The 16,777-nt window shown below is 50.1% G+C and overlaps 1 protein-coding gene across 3 annotated transcripts; it reads left to right on the plus strand.

The window, feature by feature from the left end:
* Window positions 1-237: 237 nt before the first annotated feature.
* Window positions 238-15,452, plus strand: ANKRD13A (ankyrin repeat domain 13A). 3 transcript variants are annotated; one of them, XM_086474469.1, is made up of 16 exons: window positions 238-327; window positions 1,228-1,306; window positions 3,651-3,783; window positions 3,917-4,041; window positions 4,481-4,526; window positions 5,215-5,358; window positions 5,793-5,988; window positions 7,069-7,135; window positions 8,610-8,691; window positions 9,410-9,468; window positions 10,384-10,520; window positions 10,892-11,049; window positions 11,532-11,645; window positions 12,359-12,510; window positions 12,726-12,790; window positions 13,583-15,452. In XM_086474469.1, exons 4-16 carry the CDS (start codon window positions 3,952-3,954, stop codon window positions 13,779-13,781), a joined length of 1,509 nt encoding a protein of 502 aa, XP_086330595.1. In that variant the 5' UTR covers window positions 238-327; window positions 1,228-1,306; window positions 3,651-3,783; window positions 3,917-3,951; the 3' UTR covers window positions 13,782-15,452. The 3 variants fall into 3 exon arrangements, with proteins under 3 accessions (XP_086330595.1, XP_086330594.1, XP_009949857.1); XM_086474468.1 differs by lacking the exon at window positions 238-327 and having other exon boundaries at window positions 939-1,306; window positions 9,404-9,468; XM_009951555.2 differs by lacking the exon at window positions 238-327 and having other exon boundaries at window positions 939-1,306.
* Window positions 15,453-16,777: the final 1,325 nt, after the last annotated feature.

Raw genomic sequence — 16,777 nt, forward strand, 5'->3', positions numbered from 1 at the left:
CCCTCGGCAGAGGGGTCGGACGAAACCAACGCGGGGGAGGAGAGCGGGGGGAGAAGCCATCGCTGTGCGCTGCGTCCGGCCCAACGCGACTCTACCGGTCCCCCCCGCCGCGCGGAGGGCGATGGGACAGCTCGCGGGAGGGACATTCCATCTGCCCGCCCGTGGCTGGGGGGGGGGAGTGGAGAGCAGCAACTTCCTGTTTCCGTGGGGTTCGCCGGTCGCGGCAGGCTGAGGGGAACCGAGGGGGACCCACTCTCCCCCCGCACCGGCCGCGCTGTGGTCCGTCCCGGCTGCTGCCCTGGACAGACGGGAAGGAGGGACACGGGGGTGAGGTGGTGGGGGCGGCCGGGCCTGGGGGGCCAGGAGACGGGGTGACCCCCAGGAGTGGGGGGCTGAGGGGAGCAGGAGGCCCTCAGGTAGTGGGGGGCCGAGGGGCACCAGGAGCAGGGGAGACCCTCAGGAGTGTGGGGCTGAGGGGGACTGGGAGCAGGGGAGACCCTCAGGAGTGGGGAGGCTGTGGGGGGCAGCAGGAGCAGGAGAGACCCTCTGCTGTGAGGGGCGCCAGGAGCAGGGGTGACCCACAGGAGTGGGGGGCCGAGGGGAGCAGAAGGCCCCCAGGAGTGTGGGGCTGAGGGGGACTGGGAGCAGGGGAGATCCTCAGCGGGGGGGGGGGGGGGGGGGGGCTGTGGGGGACACCAGGAGCAGGGGAGACCCTCTGCTGTGGGGGGCACCAGGAGCAGGGGAGACCCCCAGGAGTGGGGGGCTGGGGGGGACTGGGAGCAGGGGAGACCCTCGGGAGTGGGGAGCTGTGGGGAGCAGGAGGCCCTCAGGAGTGGGGGGGGACTGGGAGTAGGGGAGACCTTCAGGAGTGGGGGCCTGTGGGAGGGCACCAGGAGCAGGGGAGACCCTCAGGAGTGGGTGGCCGAGGGGAGCAGGAGGGCCCCAGGAGTGTGGGACTGCGGGGGACACCAGGAGCAGGGGAGCCCCAGGAGTGGGATTTTGCATGGGGCAGCCCTTGGAGCGGGGTGAAGGGTCCGTAGGGGGTTGTGGTCTAGTGTCTCCCTGCACCATCTGGGGCAGGTGGGTGCCAGGAGAGAGGAGAAGCTTATGGGGTCAAGGCTTGAGTAATCTGGGGTCTCCAAAATAAAGGGAGGGGGGAACAGTGAGGGTAGGCACCCGGCTTCCCCCGCTCCTGCAGGTGTGTGGCATGATGAGTTCCCCTGGCAGGGCCAGCAGCGCGTTTCCCCTGCATGTCCTGGTCTGGAATAATGACTACAGGCGGCTGGACGAGGAGCTGCAGGACAAGGTAACCGGGGGGAGAGAGGGGCTGTTGTGGGGCCCCAAAAGAGTTTGTGCCATGGCATAGGGCTTGGTGCCCCTCGCTTCCTGCCTTTCTGGGGAGAAGTAACCTCAGCGGTGCTGCCAGGTCTGTTTGCTGGGCGTGTGGGGTTGCTGTGCTTCTTTCTCTTTACCTGTTTATTTGTGGCTGCGGGAGTGATGTAAGAGGGCGTAGGAATATACTTTTTGTTATTGCAAGATATTAAATATTGACTTCTTATCTGCAAAGCTCTGCTCAGCATTCGGGTGCGGGCTGCAGAATTGCTCTATGGAAAGTGTTAGGAGTCGTTCAAACAGAGCAGATGTGATGGATGTCAATTTTTTTTTTTTCTGTGCCAGAAAAGCAATAAATGCTGCTTAGTTTGATGGGAAGTTGACATGCAGCAAAGGTGGCTGCTGCTGCCCAAGATTAAACAAGCCTCCAGCTTGCTGAGGAGCAGCAGTTCTTACGGCTTCGTGGCTGTCCAAGACTGTGGGGGCAGCATTTTTAAACTGGCTGGAATGTTTTCAGTATCTTTGGTAAAAAAAAAAAAAAAAAAAAAGGATCATTGTTTCATGCTGTAGAGTAGAAAAATACAGAGCTGTTCCCTCTCTGGGACGGCCAAGTGAGACATGGTGATGACGTAAGGCAGCGCTCTGAAAAGCTGCAGCAGGGTTCGAGCAGCGAACGCCGCCGTGCTGAGCTGCTCTGGGAAAGCTCTGACAGTCGCTGGTGCGGAGGGGAGTTTGCACACCCGGCACGTCTTAATTCCATTGTACCTGCCACCGCGAGTCCGTGAGCCAAAGATGAGCTGTGACTGACGAGGGGCTGTCCCCTGCAGGTCTAACGGTGCACCACGACTTACTAACGCTTGCTCAGAGCATGCTGCGTCCTGTTTTTAGGAGAATCTTTGGAATGCAGTTACTTTTTACCTAACTCATGTGATCTTATTCCTTAACAAAATCTTTAACCTTACCGGCGCGTTGCTCCTGTGTATTTATTTCTGTCAATGGAACTAAGTTCTCCCCTGTGGAAGGTTGTCCTTAAATAAAGATCGTTCTGCTGCCGGGCAGTCGGAGCCGGCAGCTCACGCCGTGAAGTGCTGCTTCCGACCTCAAACGCCTTGTGCTCTGAGGAAACGAGCAACGTGCTAAGATGGAATATGTCTGTCTCCTACTTCCTTTATCTGCTTTTAAACACCTTTGTTTTTTAAAGTATTCCAAAGATACGTTTCCTTCTGCTTCCTTGGGATAAGCTTCTTGCTGTCAGAGGGGCGCGCGAGGGAAGCGGAGGCACTTGCCAGCTGCACTCGCTGTGGCCAAGGGCGGGTGGGAGGTGTCGTTACCAGTTGACAGCAGCAAAGGCGACTGGGAGGGACACCTCAGAGTCCTCCACCTGCCGGTGCAGTAGGCACTGGAGCTGTAGGAAGTGGGGAAGCAAATTAATCAGTATTCCACCGCAGAAGTGAGAGGAGAACGCTTTAAAATGGAGCTTTCCCCACTCTGTGTGTGATCTTTCCAACTTAATGCTCTCAGAGAACCGTGTTAATTTGCACAATAACTTTCCTTTCTCATTCTGCTATTGACTTTCCCCTTTTCCTTTAGTTATAGATGCTCTTCTGTTTCAAATCTCTAAGCTAATAGTGAAAAATAAGTAAGGTATGAGTATGTTGTGCTTGCATGTTTTGGGTATTTATGCCTGTGTAGTTTTTTCTTTTTTTTTTTTTTTTTTTCTTTTCTAGTGACTTGTACAAAATGCACTCACTCTTCATTGTGCTGTGTGTGTCAGTCAAATGGATGCTTTGTAAAATACCATTTGCTTCTATGCTTTCAAAAAGTGCTATACAAAATCGGTGTTGTATGCCCTGTTCCCTTTTTTTTTCCCTTTCCCCCCCGTTCTGTTGTATAATGTTAAACCCTCTATTGCTCTCTCAGGCTGTTGAGTGTCCGTGGTGCGATGCACACAGACTAGAACTCCTCTCCCCTCCTGAGAGACGCCCCTTTAGAAGGGGAAATAGTTACAGAGAAAGAAATGAGAAGCATCAGCCAGAACTCAGTCGTGTCTCCCAGCAATACCAGTGCTGACGGTGCCGGTTCTGTAGGCCCCGTTCTGCTTCTCTTCTCATTTCAGCGGGGAGCGGGACCGCCCCGTATGGGGTGCAGCAGCGGCCGAAAGCTGTGCACCCCAGCCTGACCCGTGGGCACACCCGGGGGACGCCGGCTCCTGGGTTACTGCGGACGAGCGTGGTTGATATAAGCTCTTCTCGGGGTGCTCGGAGGCCTGCGCCGGGCAGGACGGCTTCAGCAGGATTTCTCTCTCGGCTGCTCAACAGGATGTCGATCAACGTGACCCTCGAGGCCGGACCTTGTTGCACCTTGCTGTTTCCTTGGGTTATATAGAGTCTGCCAAAGTCCTCCTTCAGCACAAAGCGGACGTGACCAAAGAGAACGCGCAGGGATGGACAGGTAAAGAGAACCTGGAAAACAGAAGTCACGTGTTAACACTTTTCAGTGGCAGATGATGTATTTTGACTGCTTTTACATTACGTATCTTGCTCGGAAAGCAAACTGAAACCAGCTCTGTCTGGGTTTCTTTCAGTTTTACACGAGGCTGTCAGTACAGGAGATCCAGAGATGGTACAAATGATTCTGCAGCATCGGGACTACCAGCAGACCTCTATGACACTTGGAGGAGTTCCTGAATTACTCCAGAAGATTAACGAGGTAATGGTTTCGTTTGAACCTCTTCCTCCAGGCTGCAGTTCTCGCTCAGGTAGTTCGGTGAAGTAAACTGAAATCGGGTGGGCCGTTGCGTTCCTCATTTCACCTTGCGCATTCCGCAGCGCTGGGGGAGATGGAGGCTTTTCCCTTGGCTTTGCTCTGAAATCTGTAGTCACAAACTCCAACATTGGAGGCTCTCTTGAAGGTGTTGCTGCTGCTATAGTAAAGTAAAGAAGAATGGCTCATCAGCAAGCAGCAGTAGTAGGCCAGTGCCTTTTATCTTTGTTAGTTAATCAATTTAATTTTTTAACATTCATTTATTGTGTCTCGAGTTCTGTTCTCTTTCTGTTTTCCTTTACCTAAAATGTTCACAAGAAGGGCTGTGCTGAATATAGATTAAACCTGTTTCACGAAGTACTCATCAAGTATTTTCCTTCTTCAGACTCCTGACTTTTATGTGGAAATGAAATGGGAGTTCACCAGCTGGGGTAAGAATCCTGCTCATCGTTACCTCTTCTAAACTGTAAGCAGAGGGACTTGGTTGTGGATAAATGTCACAAAAGATAACGCAGAGAAATACCTGCTCCCCAGGACGCTTCTCTCTCCACCTCTCGAAATAACCTCTTATGTTTTTGTTGCACAATTATTCTTTGTTTCCTGTGTATTTGGTTGGTTTGTGGTTGTTTGTTTCTTTGTTTGTTTTACTGGAGAGTTTAGCCATTGGTAGAATGGCTGAAGACTTTCCTTGGGGTTTTGTTTTCCTGTCTCTGGCTATCCATGACCAAGGCAGTGATAATATCTCATACATAGATGCACAGACGACTTGGGAAGTACCTGCTTTTCTTTTGAAGCAGTGAATGCTAGGCCTTACAGTTGGCTTAACTTTCCCAACAGACAGCAATCAGACTGCTAGGAGACGGGGTTTAAGCCATTTTAGTCTGAACTAATGTCTTCTTCCTTTCCTGTTCATCTTTAACTTAAAGTTGGTGGGTTTTGCCCCCGAGCTGTTTGTCCTTAAAGCTGAGGAAGGTCAGGGTCTCGCCTCCTCTGGAATAACGATCGTAGCACTGAGCCATCCTGTGTCAGGGATACGGCGTCTGCTTGGGTTCAGACTTCCTGTGCGCTCGGGCTCTTGACTATTTTTCTATTTACATTTTTCTCATTTTTCGTTTACAGTCCCACTGGTTTCCAGAGTTTGTCCAAGTGACGTCTGCCGCATCTGGAAGAGCGGTGCCAAGCTGCGCGTGGATATCACTTTACTGGGCTTTGAAAACATGAGCTGGGAGAGAGGAAGGCGTAGCTTAATTTTCAAGGGAGAAGGTAAATATTTTAGCCTGTCGGCACCATTGATCACCGCAGACGATGTGGGCCACAGTGAGAAATCCCCATTTTGCACAAAAAGACCTGTTGAGGCTGAGTACTGAATTCTACAAAAGCGTTACACGTGTATTCCGTGAGCGTCTCGTAGAGATACTGTTTTGTGGTTTAACCTAACGGCTTCATTTTTTTCCTCTGGTAAATCTGAGGTCACAATTTGGTGACAGGGCTAAAATTCTACTTCAGTCTTTTGCCTCTTCTGTTCTCCTGCCCCCAAATAAGAAATAATTTTAGCTACAGCTCCAGATTTGATCTCAGCTGAGTCCAAAATGCAGTGAATTAGCATCCGCCCTGATGTGATGCACAGTGTGTTCTCAGGTTTTCATTCTGTGGCGCTGTTGCTGAGCGGTTTAGATTGAGATGTACATTTCCCACAGATACTGGAGGTTGGGCTGAACTGATCGAGATCAACCACGATGATAAGTTTGTTACAACGGAGCGTTTTGAGATTTCCCAGCACATGAAGCGTTTGACATTGGGATCCATGACTCCGAAAAGAAAAGATGTGGAAAGACGCCTTACGTCTCCAATTATTAACACGTGCCTTGATACCAAAAATATTGCTTTTGAGAGGTAAGAGCCAAAGTTTCTCTTGACAAATCAACACTTCAAGATTGTGGATGGTTGTACTTCCAGTAAAGCTTTAAAGACAAACTCATAAAAGCCCTGGTAATAAAAACTTGAAGGGCTAGATCTGAAACGACTTCAAACTTCACTTCATTAGGTGAAGAAATTTGGCTTGGTCAGCTTGCCATTATTGCTGCAGAAATGTCCAGTTGAAAGAACTGACTTGCAGAAAACTTCCAGTTTATCGTAGTAGTGAGTGAGATCATCGTTAATGTCTCGTTACAGTTTGTGTTTCACCCAAATCTGTATGTCTAGTGCTGACACGAGTGGGCAGGAACTTGCATCGTGTAGCTGTGACAGTCCAATCTCCCATTAACCCTTTAAAATACACGTATAGTGTGTCTTTCCACAGCGACACACGTGCCTGCCTTGGTTACCACACGTGTTTATCCAGGTACCTGTCAGCTTGGTGCAAACAGTCCTTATGTCGCCGCTTTTGGAGCGCCCTGTGATGCAGTAAACTGCCCCCACGATCATATGAAACAAGCGTTTTCGAAGTGAGAGGTGTAATTTCAGCAGCTTTCTCATGAATATTTAGTAGCCATTCAAAGCTGCCCAGAGTTAGTCCCTGTGATGTTCATTGAGCCTTTGTAGCTGCAGCGTCTGCACGTCCAGACACTAAGGTTTCTTAGACAGAAGTGTTCCTGCTACCCAGTTCCCCCAATTGCAGTGACAGGTAACTTTTGGAACTAAACTGTGTGCTAAAAGCTGCCCTGCCCAGGCTGTTGGACAGAATAATTTGGTTTTCAGGCTGTCCTCCTCTGTGGCTCAGGTATCCACCTCAGTCTAAAATCTCTGTCTGAGCCTTCGGGCTCTGGCCACGGACTGAATCAGAACAGAGCCAGCGTGACTTCCGCAGCCCTCCCGCGATACGTGCGTGTGAGGACAGCCTGGCCGGTGCTTTTGGCTGGGGTTAATGACCGAATCACCCATCAAATGTTGTTTAAGATCCATTTTAGAAAAAGGGGCTGGGGATTGGGTGGAAATGCAACTGCGTAAACGCTTGTGGTGTTTGCTTTTTGTCAGGACCACGTCTGGATTCTGGGTATGGAGGACAGAAAAAGCAGAAGCTGTAAATGGTTATGAAGCGAAGGTAACGCCTGTTCTGGTCTATTTGGAGGCCTTGCAGCTAACCCAAGTGTGATTGTGTTTTGCCTTTATTTCCTCAGTATTTCAGGTCTTAAACTTCCCATTGAGAGCTTTATTGCGTGGCCAGCAGAACTGGGCAGAACTTCGAGGCTGCCAGGCTTGTGGGAGGGATGGTGCCGGGGTGCAGGAACGTCAGCAGGGACTTCAGGGGAGAGGGAGGATCAAAGCATTGCGGGAGAAGAGGGGCGAAAGATCCAGCGTAACTGCTAGAACTCCCTTCCATCCAAAAATTGGAATTTAACTCTTTCTTGAGCATTGTCATTCTTCCACTCTTTAGGAGACGAGGAAGCCACGGGTGAGGTGCCTCGCTCGCTCTCTAGTACAGCATTGCAGGGAAATAACAGCCTCCTGCTGCCAGGGGTTGCGTCATGAATTCAAGTAATTAAGGCTGCTGGTAAATTAAAGACCCTGCCCGTGCTCGTGAGCCGTACAGTTGCTTAGATTTGTTCCATGTGACGCTTTTTTTGTCTTCCATTTCCTTCAGTTAAATATTTCTGAAGGTGGCTTTGCAGCCTTTCTGTGCCAGGCATTTAAGAATCCCAAGTATTAACTTCCACGATTTCTAAGCCTGAGTTTACTCCAGGTTTTGGAATTGGTGCAATACATTACATTTTGTAGCTTAATTTAATGGCAGAATAAAAGCTTTCTACGTTTATATGAATCTGAGTCACAGAATGTTAGGGGTTGGAAGGGACCTGGAAAGATCATCTAGTCTAATGAAGTCCTGTGAAGGCTTTTCCTGGTAAGGCTGCAGGACTGTTCGGTTGGAAATGTGGTTCATTGGTGTTCCTGGAGAATTAAACTATCGCTAGATTTCATTTGCAAGGCCTCACGAGTGACTCTCTTTAGAAACAGCATTATCTGACTTGCCTTCCCCAGTCTCTCCTAAAATCTCTGCCCTCTTCTTGTCAGCAAGCTGGGAAACGCCTGCCTAGTTTTGAGGTTAGTTGGTTACAAAAGCGTGTCTGAGAGTGTGTGAATGGGCTTTCCAGGGGCTCGGTGGAAGGGCTGACTTCTGTGGCCGCCGCGGGCGGTGACCACGCTCCTTTGCCGTTCTGTCGGCGCAGGACGGTAGGGAGATCCCCGCGGGCTGGAGAGCCCATGAGGTGCCATTCGCAGGGATTCTCACCCTATCGACTTGCCCAGCAGGTGGCGTGCCGCTTCAGCCTTGTCACCAGTCTGACCAGTATACATTACGCAGGGTTTCCATTCGGCCAAAGCAAATAGAACAAGTGCAGCGTTTCCTGTTGATCCCCAGTGTGTTAAAGATGAAGATGTTTGTCAGCGAGAGGCGGATCTGTGCTGCTTTATTCTGTCTTTAGATTCGTGTACGAGGTGTTTTACTAGAGAGCGCTCTCTTTTTTTTAACCTGCGATGCTTTTGGGGTTCTTGTCCTTGTATTTATTTAATTTTTTAAGGTGTACATCGCAAACAATGTGAATGTGGTGACAAAAATCCGGACGGAACATTTAACAGAAGAGGAGAAGAAAAGATACAAAGGTACTTTTCCTGTAGGGTGACTGGAAATAAGTAGAACCTTTGGGCTCTCTGATACCTTCACTGCGTGACTGCAGAGGAACTGGGCAGCTAGACAAGGGAAATCCTCTTCTTGGTGACTTTGCCCTGCTTTATTTCCACGTGTTGAGTGTCTGAGGTAGCTCGTGACTTGCCTCCTGACCTGCAGAAGGACCACTGTTTGTCCTAGCTGTATTAGAGGAAGAAGAGCCCTTCGAATCTGTTGAAAGTTTATGGGAAGTTTTGAAAGGCTGCACTTTTCTTGCTCTGGAATGTACTCTTGCCTTTATTTCGCTTTGGCCATGATTACACGATTCACGTAGGCTTTGCTGGCTTGGACTTTTGGTTCTGTTGTGGTCCACTAATTCCTTCCAGAATTTAAATAAAGGGTCAGCAGGCAGTACCTTTGTAGGGAAACGCTGCCTTTTGTTGGCCTACCTTGGGGCCCAGGAGGAGAGGCTCTGTGAATAATAAAGCTATCTGCCAGTGACAGAAACCGCTGAAAATCTTTGCCTCTGTTCTGTGTATTCACCCGTTTCATAGCGTCAGCGTTAGGCCCTGGGCTTGCCCGGGAAAGCTTACAGGAGGTGTGAGCGGCTTCTCTTTGGGTCAGCAGCCTGGCTTGTTAGCCTGCTGTGTGTGTGAGTGTCGCTGCTAACTAATAGTAACGGGTGGTTTTGTGTTTCCCTCCTCTTGCCTGAAGCTGACAGGAACCCCCTGGAATCATTTCTGGGCACGGTGGAGCACGAGTACGGTGCTCAGGTGAGTGTCTTTGAGCTGAAACACGTCGCTGCAGCGCAGAGCTCTGTGCCGACAGGAATTCTAGGTGTGTGGAGTCGCCTCCTGTTCCCTTTGTTTGGCAGCAGTTTTGATGAGGTTTAAATTTTCCCTGAGTGTGTTTTTGTTTGTTTTAAGCCCTCGATTGCTCTGTATGGACAGCAGGTACCTCCTTCTGAACACACTCATAAAAAAGCCGTAGAATCTGTTAGCACAGCAGGAGCTGGGGCGTGAACAGCGGCAGCAAACCCGAGCAAGCCCACATCTTGGTGGCAACCCCCCAGCAACCTGGGAAGACATGTCCCCAGGCCAGCAGGAGCCTCGGGTGGGAGATGGCGCTGGCGTGGTGCTCGCCGGACAAGGCTATGGAAGGACGAAGCGCCGTGTTAGCCCGCTGCTCTCCAGCAGCTCAGAGGAGAGCCGTCTCTGCTCTTCTGAAATGCGCTGATCGTGATTGCGACGTGGCTTTAGGGACTCCCTTGCATCTGCACGTGCTTGAGTACAGTAGCCAATAGGTTTGCCAACGGCCGGCTCTGTGTCAGGGTGGCGTTGCAGATGTCACGGGGATCTAGAGATTTTTGGTTCAAATACCCCGTCAGAGTTTTGCCTTTAACGAAGGATTTGGAGCCAAGAAATGCTGTAGCTTGCGTGTGCGTTTCTGCTTGGTTTCCAGCTTTAAAGTCGATTTTTTTTTTTTTCCTGTCTCTCAGTTCCTTGGAGATGTTTAACCCCGGTAGAAAGCAGTCTAAATGTGGGTGCCTGTACGTATGGCTACGTGTCACTGGTGTCTAAAACGGAGAATCAGTTATTTCACAAGAGGTGCCTTAGAAGTTTCTTGTAGTAGTCGCTGTCTGTTTGTTCCGTACTTTGGTGAGGTTTTTTCTCTCCTTTTCCTTCTAGAGTACAACCAAGACAACAGAGTATGCTGCAAGTAACAATCCTACTGCTATTACTCTGGAGGAATACTTTGACCCAGAATTTGATTTGAAAGGCAGAGACATAGGAAGACCGAAAGAAGTCACCATTCGAACGCAGAAGTGAGAAATAAAACTTTAACTATTTCTGGTTTGTCTCTTCCCAGTCATCTAGTCTCTGGAAAACATCTTTACAAATACCCAGCGTGGTTTTCCCCCAGCTTTCAAAATGAATCAAAAGAGACATCTCGAAGTTTTCAGCTGTAGCCTTGTTCTTCTTCCACTAAGTCCAAGAAAACATTTGGGCTGGTGCTGTAACGTGCCGGTGACCTCCTGTGCGTTGCCTTCGGTCCGACCAGGAAGGTGGCTCAGTGTCTCAGAGCAGGGACTGTTCTGGCTCTTTGAACTGTAGGAAGCAGGAGGCAGTGCTGTGCATTTTGCGTCTGTTCCTAAACTGTGAACTTAGGATGTTTTTATGCCATTTTCTCTTTAAGATTTAAAGCAACCTTGTGGATGAGTGAAGAGTTTCCCTTGTCTCTTATGGAACAAGTCACTCCCATCATCGATCTGATGGCCAGAACTAGTGCTCATTTTGCCAGGCTTAGGGATTTCATCACTCTGGAATTTCCACCAGGATTTCCTGTCAAAATTGGTAATATTTAGCAGTTTTTATTGCAGCATCTTCTTCACTTCTGCACTTTCTATTGGTTTTGCAGCATGTGTTTACAAAAATCACATTAGTTTTTCACTAATCATCTCGCTGATACCTAGAACTGAGAACCCAGACGTACATTGTCTTGCACCTCTGGGGTCATCGAATCCAAATTCTGAATGAGCAGTGCAGAATTTTCAAGCCAATATTGTTTCAGGAAGGATGAGCTGTTGCTAGCCCTTTCCTCTTAGCTTCAATGCCTTAAATCTGGCAAATCTTGTTATAAAATAAGAGATTTGGAGAGCGAGTGGGAATGCCTAAGGGCAGCTTCTTGGTGAAGTGAGTCACTATATACTTCGCCGTTACGGCGTGCTGCTTGTGGAATACGTTTGATAAACGCGTAAGGGTTTGCTGTGGCTGCAGGGGTGGAAGTGAGCGAGAAAGTTCTCTTTTTGACAGAAGCCTTGCACGCTTTCCTACAGAAATTCCCCTATTCCACGTGCTGAACGCCCGAATCACATTTGAAAATGTCAATGGCTGCAGGACGGCGGACAAAGCTTCACCACAGATGGTCGGCGCTGCACCGTGTGATTCGGGTAAGGAGCGGGGGGACGCAGCGACCGCGTCTCCTCCCGATCCTGTCGGTGGAAGGCGCAGAATGGAGAGGTGGGTTAACTGCGGGGAGTGAGGCTCAGGGGAGAGGACGCTGCGATGCCTCGCAGCGGATCCGGAGCGCGTGACCCTGGTCACGCCGCCCCGTTCTGCCTCAGCTGAGCTCTAGCCAGCTTTCCCCAGCGCCTCGAGGTCTGAATCCTGGTGCAAGCCGTTGCTGCGGGAAGTGGAATCCAGGAGAGCTGTGACAGCCGAGCCCACGGGCGCTTCCAGAAGAGAGCGGATTGTGTTCGCGTCGGATGCTCGTCACTGCCCGTCTCCAGGGGCGCCCTGTCCCGTGGGCTGTGGCAGCCCCATTTGTTAGGGGCAACCTCAGAAGAGCCCCTGTGGTGTTTATCTTTTGATGCCTTTGGGGTTTTGTTTTTTCCCCGTCTGGTTTTGTCAGAGTTCAGCCACCTCCGCGCTGTGCCGCGCTCTGGTTTTATCTGTGTCGCCTGCCGGCATCCGAAAGGACAGCCGCCTTCTGGCTGACTGCTGCGCTCGTTTGCCCCACAAGCCTGTGGGTATATTTAGGCAGGTGGTTTATCTGAATTTTTGGCGTTAACTTAATCATGCATAAACATTCATCCCATTTCTTGAAGTCACAACTTGTAAAAACACCCCGTGCCGTGTTTGTAACTCTATTTGGCTTCTCTAGGTGCTAATTTCGAGGTTGACCAGTCAGTGTTTGAGATCCCCAAATCTTACCACGTCCAAGATGACGGTAGGAACATCCACGTGCAGGACGAAGACAACGAGATCATGCAGTTTGCTATTCAGCAGAGTTTGCTGGAATCCGGTGGAAATAAAGTAAGTGTGCCGTGCCCTGGGCAGTTCGACAGGGACTGCGCAGCGATAGCCACGTCTCTGAGTCAAACAGATGTAGGACCTGTTTTTCTAAGAACTTCGGAAGATAAAATTATAGTAATGCATTTCAAAGAAGAAATAAGAGAGATTTAAGTTACCTTTTGGCGAGTTGTGCTGCAGATCTGTTAACTGCTGTGGAATTGTCTGTCTCTTTCTAGGAAGCAGGGGTGCACTCCAATGGGGCAGTGGCATATTCACAGGACTTCAATATACAGTACCAGAGGTAACCGAACTTCTTTCACATCAAACCGCAGCGAGGGAGCAAAAATACTTCCGAGTGGGAAGCAATTTTGCAAATTTTGTGTGTCTAGGTAGCAGATGCACAGAACCCAAGGTCTCCTTCTCTTGTGCTGCTTCTAACTTTCGTGTTTCCGAGAAGCAAGGACTCAGAACTGGCCTCCCTGGCTCCCAGAGCCGAGCTCTTAGCTCAGCTGAGGGCCTGCTCTGTGCCCAGAGTAGTCTTTACCCAGCAAATAAACACAGTCCTGCTGTTCTGCTCTTAAAACCATGAATCGGGCCCCTCTGGGTTGAAGGTTGGTTGGTTAGATGCTGCTCGCTTCAGGGTAGCTCTTCTTTCTTTCCAAAATCATGATGTGATCCTTAAAAACTGAGCAATGTCTATTGAATAGACCCTTGAGAGCATGCTCTGGTATCTGGAGGGTCTTCCCGCAGTTAGATGTGAAGAAATCTCTGGGCCCACAAAGACTCACGTCCTCTTGGTTGGTTGTACTTGGAAAACCGTGTTACCTTCAGATGAGGGGAGAGTGCTTTTGGAAGCCCATTGGAAATGTAACTGTTCGTAGGATTCTGAGAAACCTTCAAAGAACAGGTTTTACACTGGGAATTTTACAGATGTTGGAACAGCTGCTCTCATATCCTGAAAACTCCTTTCTGCCCTCTGGGGCGAGGTTTGTCAGGATTTGCAGTCAGAAAACAGTGTCTAGGGAGGATCGTTGCAGGAAACGTGAAGGAGGCTCTGTCTCTCTTACTTCTTGAAGTTCTCTTTCTCCTTCAGGGCACTGCAGGAGAGCTATCTAACAAGCTCGGGTAACTCGCGCTGCAGCACCCCTAGTGAACCTTCCAGTTTTGAGAAAGACCTGCAGCTTGCCATGGAGCTGTCTGTCCGAGAGCAGGAGGAACGGGAGAAGCAACGTCGGGAAGAGGAAGATGCAGAGCTTCAGCAGGTTTTACAGCTTTCTCTTGTGGAAAAATAACTCCGTGGCCACCTCCTGAAATCAGGATGACCAAATCTGCATCGAACTGAGGGCTGCCGGAGCTGTCGCTCTGAAGACCCCTCCTGGATTGCTTAAGTAAACATTTCACCTGCCTTCTGAGTTGGCATCGTCAGCTACAAAAAGCTGATTTGTTTTTGTTTGAGGGAGCTTCGGATCACGGGACGCTGCGTTTGGCTCCCCAACCGTGCGGTCTTGGCTTTGAAGGAAGAGTTTGTGTCGGAACGTGTCGGTGGAAGAGCAGATGGGAGTTTTGCTTAGCGTCAGGGTCTGGGATTGCAGCAAAGCTTGGAAACCTGATTTGTGGGGAGTGCAGGAGGGAAGCTTCATTACTTACCAAAGAAATACTCATCTGCTTAGTCACTTCAGAGTAACTCAAAGCCATTGTCCGTTTCTTCCAGTCGTTGCACGGAAGAGCGTCTCTATGCATCTACACCCAGGCGGTAGCTCCTCATCCACGCTGACAGACGTTTTCTGTTCGCTTTGGTCACTTACTGACATGTTGTCATGTGCTCCTGCTTCAGAGGGATAATTTTATACTTGAACAGCTAATCCAAGCTCAAGATTAAAACTAGTGCTTTCTGAAAAAGGACAAAACAAGTAGCCAGTAAAATTTTAGATCCTAAAACGGGACCATCTGTCTAGTAAAGTAGCAGTTTCTGCAGCGATTCAAAACCAGCTCGTTCCCAGGGTCGGAGGGCAGCAAGGAAATAAGTGATAGCTACAGGTGCTGCTTTGTGACCCCGTGGTGTGCGTGCCTGCGTGGGGGTGCTCAAGGCAAATAGCAAAACATTCAGGTGAAATTTTCATGTGTACTTATGGGAAGCCAAGTTTTAACTCTGCCATCTGAAAGGGAAACGTGTGTTGCTTTTTAAAACTCAAGTGCTCATCCTTCATGTGAATACATCTATTTTTTTATCTGAGTATTTTTATTGATTTTAAAACAAGCCAAGATGACTACACTCCTGAAAAGGGTGGTGTAACAGCTCGTGGGTGCGTTTTAACCAGCTCTCCTCAGGTCCTTCAGCACCCGAGAGGTGTTTGTAGCCGTTTTACCTGCACTTCTGCCAGCGTTGACCGTGCCCGCACTGGGACTCGCAAGGGCACTCCACAACGCCCACCCACGGGAAAGCCTTACAGGAGTGACACATGAGCAATATTCCTCCGACCCGGCTGGCAGAAGAACCGCTGGTACCCACGGCCTGACCTCGCTGCCTAATCCTGCGCTTGTTCCTGGGCGAAACAGGGCGGTTCTGCGTGACCAGCTCGTAACCAGTATGAAATCACTCTCCAACGGCTGCTTGGTAACTCGGAACCCGATTTTAAACCAATAACCCATTGTTTTACATAGCAAATGACGGGAATTCCTTCAGCGTTCGCTGGAGCTGGTCTCTCTGCACCGTTCCCGTGAGCGCTGCCGCTCGCATCCCGGAGGAGCTCGGTCGGTGCCTGCAGGAACGTCGGCTTTCGTGGGCGGGGGCAGGGGTCTGAGGGGGAATCGCATCTTTCCTTGGAAAGGGGATTACTGTGGCTTTCGCAGTCAAGAAAAAGGGAATAAGCCTCGCGGTGAGCTCGTGACAAAGCTGGGAGGGGGGAGGTGGAATGGGGGCTTTTCCTCCAGCGGAAATAAAGCGTGCTGCTGCCTTTACAAACCCCCAGCCCCCCGGCTGTCTTTCTGTTGAGCATTTCACAGGCTGCAAGGGGAGGAATGTCTTTTTTTTTCTTGTTCTCTGGTGGTTTTATATTGTAAACTGAAGCCTATTGAGCAGTTTCAGGTCAAGTTTTGGGATGCTCCTGCTTCTTAGTCTGGGACTGTAAAAAAATTTGGGGTTTTTTTGTTTGGTTTTGGTGACATTTGCATAATTCCCTCTAACCTGGAAGGCCCTGCTTCCCCGAAACCAGGGCTGCTTTTCTTCAACCCTAGCTTACATTTTGCCCATGTAGTGCAAGAAATGCCCTCTGTGTGCTGGAAGAAAAGTCAGAGATACTGCACAATGTCACCCTACACACACACGAGTATTGTTTTCTGACATGGTAACTAGTAATTTTAATTATTATCCTTCACTATTATCCTTATCTGCCTTTTTGTATGTTAAAGGTGACATTATGAAACTATCACAGACCCTTCTGGTTTAGTCTGAAACAGACCCATAATCCCTGGAAACATATTTCTGACATTTTCAGTTGACCTTTGGGTCTCCGCTGTGAAAACAGGGGGCAGGACCTGGGGCTCTGCCTTAGTTTCTGGATGTGCCTGGCTGTGGGGACAGGGACCAGCAGCAGGCTGCACTGCTACAGGGCCGAGGCTGCTGGATAAAAACCACGTCCAGCTTCTCTTTCCAAGGCAGCTCGGGGCTTGTGGAGCTCAGGTACAGTCACCTGCAGTTTGTTCCACAAGCAGAACTGGCTTTTAAAGTCCCTTAAATCAACGGTATTGCCCCAGCGTCGGTGCTGATTGTTCCTGGGAGTGAGGCTGTGCTTTTGGACTGTTGTTCCAAGGCACAACAATAATTCATGGTGTGCTTCACCTGGGAATCCAGAGCCCCTTCAGCCAACTCCTGGGGCAGAACAAGAGTCTCCATCGCTGAGCTTTGCTTGTTGGTGTCTGTCGGTGCCGGCACGGCGCTGCCAGGCTGAGCTTTCACCTTCAGCTCCCTGCCAACAGCTCTGTGCAGAGGGGCTTCACCCCACGCTGCCCTCCTGCCCCCTCGCCAGCGAGAGCCAGGTGAGACAGACCCCTGAGGGGACCAAAGCCGGGCTGGTAACAAACGCAACACCCGTGAATAAACAGGAGTCCTGCAGCGGTGGCTCAGCATTTATTTGTACAGGGAGACACAGCAGGGAGCGAGGAATGAATCAAACAAGAACACTGCTGGGGGAACTCGGAGCTGTAGCTGCAAGCTCTGCCATCCCCCCGCACAGCACCCGGCCCCGGGCCAAGCTTTGCACCAGCTGAAGGACTGAGAAAAATCAGTGAT

This window comes from Leptosomus discolor, chromosome 16 (assembly GCF_034619465.1).
Source record: "Leptosomus discolor isolate bLepDis1 chromosome 16, bLepDis1.hap2, whole genome shotgun sequence".
NCBI classification, from domain to species: Eukaryota; Metazoa; Chordata; class Aves; order Leptosomiformes; family Leptosomidae; genus Leptosomus; species Leptosomus discolor.

Coding starts and splice junctions, on each gene's coding strand:
- ANKRD13A (XM_086474468.1), top strand. CDS start 1,208: ATGATGAGTTCCCCTGGCAGGGCCAGCAGCGCGTTTCCCCTGCATGTC. Junction 3,784..3,916: donor GAACGCGCAGGGATGGACAG/GTAAAGAGAACC, acceptor GGTTTCTTTCAG/TTTTACACGAGGCTGTCAGT. Junction 7,136..8,609: donor TAAATGGTTATGAAGCGAAG/GTAACGCCTGTT, acceptor TAATTTTTTAAG/GTGTACATCGCAAACAATGT.